Here is a 6,852-nt window from a genome sequence, read left to right on the forward strand (position 1 = left end):
TTATAAAACTAGAAATTTCGTTGCAAGCATAATCCCAAACCGACAAATGACCCTTATCAGAGTTTAATTTTGTTTGTCATGAATGCAAACCAATAAAAACCGAGAGTATTAGATCTTGGGTCGTCTCTCAAAAAAATTGTAGTGAAGTGTGTATATTATCGGTTATGAGCATAAGGGGTTGAAGGCAAAAATGCAAAAATTTAAATGACAAGAGTAAAGCTAACAAATGCTAACCAAATCATATTAAATCGCAATAATAATAAAATCTAAAGTTACCAAATATAAGAAACTAAGAACAATAACTCAAAAATCATCAAAAAAATATAAAACATCAAATTACATTAAAGGAAATTGGAAATTGACAATTGTTCATAAATTAAAAAGTAGCAAAATAGAAAAACTAATAAGAAAAATGAGAAAAATTAAGACAATAGAATAAGAAAATGTAAACAAATTTATCCTAAATAAAAATTTAAATTTAAATTTAAAAAAAAAATTAAACCTAAAATTTTAAATTCTAGAAAGAAATAATAGCTTCTTTCTTTAAAAAACTATCTTAAAACATATTTTTAAGCTACTCTAATTATTCTGATGACTAACCCTTCTTAAGTCTTAGATCAAATACTTCAGAGTTTGATTGAAAAAAAAAAAGCTTTGAAATCACGAGTTTTTTGATGAAATAATGGTTGACTAATTTAATGTTCTTTTAATTATAGAATTCTAAAACTCCATTTAAATTTAGGATAATATTAGAAAAACAAAAAAAAAAATAGTCAAAATTTATTTTATTTAACATTTATTAATTATCATAATAATTAATAAATATTAAATAAAATAAATTATGACTGTTTTTTTGCTACCAAATATTTTCGTTAAGTATGCAGTATCAAATCAGGTCCCGTGTTGGAAGTTAGAATAGCTGGAGATATTATACGAAAAAGTTGACTAGTCTCATAGCTAGTTTATGGAAGAGGTTCTTGCATGGTGCATTTACATTTGTGAGTGGGTAACTAATCAGTATAAATGATGAATTAATTAGCACACTATTCCATAACACCTACCTATTAATAGTCTAATTTTCTTCTACTTCCGTACTCTTTCACTTTTTTGGTTCACACTGCTTCTTCTGTTTTCCACTTTTCCTTCTTTCCTAAGCAAATTCAGCTACTTCTTATTCTTCTTCTTTCCCAAAGCAGTTATGGGAAATCTGCAAACAAAATGGGCAGCGAGTACAGTCCAACCCTCTGAGTCCAATTCAGCTTCTTCTTCTTCTTCTTTGTTTACCAATGGCAGTGGTCAACAACATCCACCACAGCCACCACGGGCTCCTCTTTCTTCTCCCTCTGATCACCATCAAACGTCCCAGGAAGGTGCCCTCTGCGGGGACCTTAAGGGCAAACTAGAATTGAAGGGTGAAGGGCGAGTGGGTGTTGAAACTCTGGATCAAGTTTTAAACTTTGGTCAACAGGGTGTTAATGGTGATGATCGGGATATTGAGGGCTCGGAGAGAAATAGTTGGGAAGATGATTATGTGAATGAAAGTGTTTATGATGGCAACTGCGTTGGAGCTGAGAAGAGAAAAAAGAGAGGCGCTGGTCGGAAAACAAAGGTCTTTTTCTTTTTTCTTGGCTCTTTCTTCTGGCATTATTGATTTTTTAGAATGTTAGTGATGCATATGATTTGATAATTTGTTTTGTTTTTTGGGCCACTTGTCTTTTGTGATATTTTGTTATTTTGTTATCAACTTTATAAATTGAATCTTCAAACAGTGGAGAAGCCGAAAAGGGCATTGCCTTAGCCAAAGAGGTAACACTAGTATTTTTGTTCATGCAATCATGGCTGTGCATTTTTTAAATATAGAGCAAAGAGATTTAAACACATTAAGCTGCTACAATGCTCAGAAAATCAACGCTTCCTAATTTCAGCATTGAAATGCATAGTAATAAATTTGATATCTTGGTTATCATATTTTAAACTGTCGATTTGAGTTTGTTTTCCTATATGGCATTGTTTAGTTAGTTCTGTAAATTTCGAAATTTTCCCTTGTTGATTCCTCGTAAAAGGAGTCACTACGGATAAAATGGTAGAAAAAGTAGTACTTCGAAATGGATTATGATCCATTTAACATAATATATCTGTACAATTAGCCAACATCTCCTATGGTGATTGAATTTGAGTAGCCAGTTAACATCTCATATCTTGTTATTTTGTCGAAAGATTCTCAATTTAACAATTTTGATGTTCTAACAATGCATTATAAGGTTGCTAAGGAGCAGTCACAAGAAAGACAAGAACCATCAGAAAGATCCGGCCAAACAGAATGCAAGGTTATTATAATCTTATGCTTCTACACAAATAATGTTGAAAAATTTATATTTCATATTGTGTTAGTTTATTATCAATTTATCATTTTGTTACACAATATATGAAATGTACATGATATGTGTCTTGACTGATGTTATACCAGTATTATCCATCACTACCAGCTGCAGAACTGAACTTTCTTGACCTGCCTATCCGTCCGGTACGTTTAACCCTTGATTTTGATCCCTATAAATTGACATGAACTATCTTTTGCCTGTTTCTGTTTTGTACTTATAAAAGGTTGCTTTTCATGAAAGGGAGAGAAAGATTGTGCCTATTACATGCAACATGGGTCATGTAAGTTTGGAGAAAACTGCAAGTATAATCATCCTAACCCGACAACTGGAGGATGCGATCCTCCTCCTATGTATGATAATGTAGGATCTATTTCATTTAGTGGTGTACTGCAACAGTCTGCATCATCAGGCTCTTCTCCAGGAACAGTAAACAAAACTTCTCCTTTTCTGCCGATGATGCTTTTGCCTACTCAAGTTTCTCCTCAAGATTCTGATTGGAATGCATATCATTATCAGGTAAACACAACAGATTCAATACTAGTAAGTGTTTATTGTATTAGTGTATTACTAGATGGCATTTAGTCTGCAAATCCTCTATGAACCAACAACCCAACATTATTGTTGCATGACATAATACATTACTGTTGCCGAGGCGGTACGGGTTTCCCTTTTTCTGACTGTACATAGTTCTTCCAATGGCTCCAAGATTTGCTGGAAATTACATTTTAGACAGTGAAATATTTTTGCCTATTGGTTGTTGCAATAACATCAATAGTCAATACTGAGTGGTGGAATGAGTATTAAGCAGTGGAACTTTAGTTTCATCCATTGAATCAATTTTGAACTATATCACTTTGGGTCCTTAAACTATAGGGCAAATTACATTCTCCTTCTCTGACATTGGCAAAATTGAACCCAATTCCTCTCTTTTTCTAAAACTATACCTTGACCTCTCCCAACATTTAGGTAATAAATTAATAATATAATATAATTGATCTTCTAATATTCTGTAAAATGTTACAGTCATGCTAAATACCTTTGTACATATACACACAAACATCTTATAAAGGGAGGTCAGTAACACTTGGATAAATAGTGGGGAACACCGATGAATTTCACCGAATCTTAGAGGAGGTTCAGGGTAATTTGCTCTAATATATATATATATATATACTATTCACATGAAATCCTTATACACTGGACTTCTCCTTTTTCCTCCTTTTTGTTCCTTAAATATTTAAATATCCCTTTTCAACTCATTTGTGGTTTGTGAAGGCACCTATATGCCCATGTGTGATGAGTATGCATCCACCTACACATGTCAAGAGCTACCCAGCTATCGAAACAAACGCTTATACGCCCCAACAAAATCAGATCCAAGTTGGAGTTGATGAGTTTGCAGAAATACCTGGGGATTCTAAGCCTAAATCCAAACGTAAATCTCGCTGTAAGAAGAATAAACTTGCAAGTTTACCTCCATGCAATCTCAATGGCAAGGGCCTACTTTTGAGACCGGTAAGTCTTTCTTTATTATTTATATATCATATGCTAATAATGAAAATGCTCTAAAATGGAAGTAACATGGCTATGTATGAGTCTTGTACATATACAAAAACCTCCCGTAAAGGGAGATCAGTGATACTTGGACAATTTGCTCTAAGTTTTATATAGATAACTACTCATACGAAGACGTTGTACACTAGACTTTCTCTAATTGCACTCTCCTCCTCTGACATTGGCAAAATTAAACATTTAACCTCAGCTTCTCTCTGTTTCTTAAACCATCCATTGACCTCCCCTAACATTTAAGTAATAATATAATATATTTGGTCTTCTAATATTTTGTAAAATGTTACATTAATACTAATTAACCTTGTACATTACACAAACCTCCCGTAAAGGTAATTTGCTCTTTACAATTTCAACTTATTTGTTGTTTGTGATTTGTGAAGGCACCGATCTGCCCATCTACGATGAGTATGCATCCACCTAAATATGTCATGAACAACTCAACAATCAAAACAAATGCTTATACGCCCCGACAAAAGCAGATCCAAGACGGAGTTGATGAGTTTGCAAAAATACCTGAAGATTCTAAGTCTAAATCCAAAGGTAAATCTCGCCGTCAGAAGAATAAGCTTGCAAATTTACCTCCAAGCACTCTCAATGACAAGGGCCTGCTTTTGAGACCTGTGAGTCTATTTTTTATTTGTTTATTTCAGCCACAAATGTCATTAACGCGACATGTTTGTGCATCGAGCTGTCTATTTTTTTTATTTTAATATATATCGTATGCTAATAATGTAAATTCTCTAAAATGTACCTAGCTATTAATACTAAATACCCTTGTACATATACATATACATACACACAAACCTCCCTACACTTGGACAAATAGTGAGGAGCACCGATGAATTTCACTGAATCTTAGAGGAAGTCAGGGTATTTGCACATTCAAATGATGATGGTGTAAACTGGATTTTCTTCTCCCTTCACCTCCTTTTCTTCCTTAAATATTTAAATGTCCTTTTGGCTGTAAAACAACTTTTTTGAAAATTTTAACCTTATTTGTGGTTTTTGAAGGCACCTATCAAGCCATCTGTGATGGGTATGCATCCACCTACACATGTCATGAATAACCCAGCAATCAAAACAAAAGCTTCTACGCCCCGACAAAAGCAGATGCAAGTTGGAGTTGATGAGCTTGCAGAAATACCTGGGGATTCCAAGTCTAAATCCAAACGTAAATCTCACCGTCAGAAGAATAAGCTTGCAAGTGTACCTCCATGCACTCTCAATGACAAGGGCCTGCCTCTGAAACCTGTAAGTCTTTCTCTGTTATTTTTTTATTTGTTTATTTATTTTAATGTTTTGTATGCTAATAATGTAAATGCTCTAAAATGGAAATAACATGGCTGTGTACTAGCTATGATGGTATGCCTAATTCCAGAAGAGTAAAAGCTAGTTCGACTTAATTTTTTTTATTTATTATTTATGGTGAACTTTCCAGGACAAGAGTGCATGCCCCGAATACATTTGCCTCGGAATATGCAAGTTTGGAGCATGTTGTAAGTTTGACCACCCATCAAACCCTCCACCGTCGTTGACAATCCATTCAGTTTATCAGCAATCCTACACAAACTCAGCTGGTGTTGAGGTGGCTTGGATGGGTTCAAGTGATCCCACAATTCAGCAAACTCTGTAAACTTTCTTTGTCAAGGACCTTCCTTCCTACCTATGAGGATTCATGCAACTCACAATGTGCAATTTGTTCGTACATTCTTCCTCTGGGCCTCTTTTGAATTCCAACACAGATATTTATATGGTGAGATCGTAGGAGAGAATATTTGGTAGATTTGAGGGGAAAAAGGCATTTCCAAGAATGTTATTATGATTTTGCCATGGGAAGGGGATGTTTCCCTTATGAAAACATAGAACTACTACTACTGCTATCAACCTTCTTTGCTTGCCTCAAAGTATCAAAAGGTATATTATAGAAGTTATTTCCGGAAATTTGATGTGCTTACCAGGTGCTTTAAGAACCACCAAAATATCTTAACACATGCATAGGAAAAAGCCATTGGTGGAGATAGCATTTTTTGTAAAATCTTAATCGGAGGAAGGAAACATTGAAAAAGCCCAGTTCCTCTAGGATATCTGTGAACGCTTTTTCTTCTATTCTGTTTTTTGGTTTTTCTTTTTTGTTTGTTTCTTTTTCTGTTTTTGGTTTTTCTTATAAGCAGAGCGCTCTGCATTTCTTTGTTTCCGCTCACTTGGATTAGTGCCTGGTTATTTAGTTGGGCTTTTATGAATTGCCTAATTTTTATTGGAAGGTGGACTCTGCTTTTTTTATTTTATCAATTTTTAACTTTGGAAGAATTTAAATTAGTCTATTCGATCCAATTTTCCGAAAGTACTCATATTAAAAGTGTGTGGAATCTTAAGAAAGGAACATAATAAGGGAGGGAGGAACACTTTAAGCCATCATAACAGGGTTACTCAATAGAGATCAAATGTAATAAATAATTAGACTTTTAAGAAACTAAACCATCATCATGTTAATCTCAAATTTTCAATGACTCATATATAAGGGTTAAAACTTAAAATAATAACTTTGGTAATTTTGGGGGTTAAAACAAAAAGAATTATGTTGTCAAAACCCAAAACTATGACATTCAAATTTTATAAGGAATAAAAACTGACGTATTATATATATTTTTAAAATTTTTTTATCAGAAGATATCTGCATAAAAAATTTATTTTTGTTATATTTATATTAAACATTACTATGTATTACTAATTAGATGGCATATATTATAACATTGTAAAGCATAACAAATTGATATACATGTTCAAATATTATACAGTTTGCCTATTAATTGTTTCAAATCTTTTATTTCTGGATTTCAAGATATTTTTCTTAAAAAAAGACATATATTAAGAATAATAGTATATTAATTTTGATAATACA

At 33.2% G+C, this 6,852-nt stretch overlaps 1 protein-coding gene and 1 long non-coding RNA gene across 3 annotated transcripts; one reads left to right on the forward strand and one right to left on the reverse strand.

Moving 5' to 3' along the window:
- LOC107631019 (zinc finger CCCH domain-containing protein 43) lies at nucleotides 919-6,213 on the forward strand. Of its 2 annotated transcripts, XM_016334326.2 has the most exons (8): nucleotides 923-1,609; nucleotides 2,262-2,327; nucleotides 2,468-2,524; nucleotides 2,622-2,897; nucleotides 3,657-3,896; nucleotides 4,334-4,573; nucleotides 4,965-5,204; nucleotides 5,392-6,144. In XM_016334326.2, exons 1-8 carry the CDS (start codon nucleotides 1,199-1,201, stop codon nucleotides 5,584-5,586), a joined length of 1,725 nt encoding a protein of 574 aa, XP_016189812.1. In that variant the 5' UTR covers nucleotides 923-1,198; the 3' UTR covers nucleotides 5,587-6,144. The 2 variants fall into 2 exon arrangements, with proteins under 2 accessions (XP_016189818.1, XP_016189812.1); XM_016334332.2 differs by lacking the exon at nucleotides 4,334-4,573 and having other exon boundaries at nucleotides 919-1,609; nucleotides 5,392-6,213.
- LOC110271337 lies at nucleotides 3,056-3,680 on the reverse strand. The gene is made up of 2 exons (XR_002361966.1): nucleotides 3,580-3,680; nucleotides 3,056-3,313 (listed from the first exon to the last, which is right to left on the reverse strand). It is a non-coding gene; the product is annotated as an uncharacterized LOC110271337 (long non-coding RNA).

The sequence above is a fragment of the Arachis ipaensis genome, chromosome B01 (assembly GCF_000816755.2).
Source record: "Arachis ipaensis cultivar K30076 chromosome B01, Araip1.1, whole genome shotgun sequence".
NCBI lineage: Eukaryota > Viridiplantae > Streptophyta > Magnoliopsida > Fabales > Fabaceae > Arachis > Arachis ipaensis.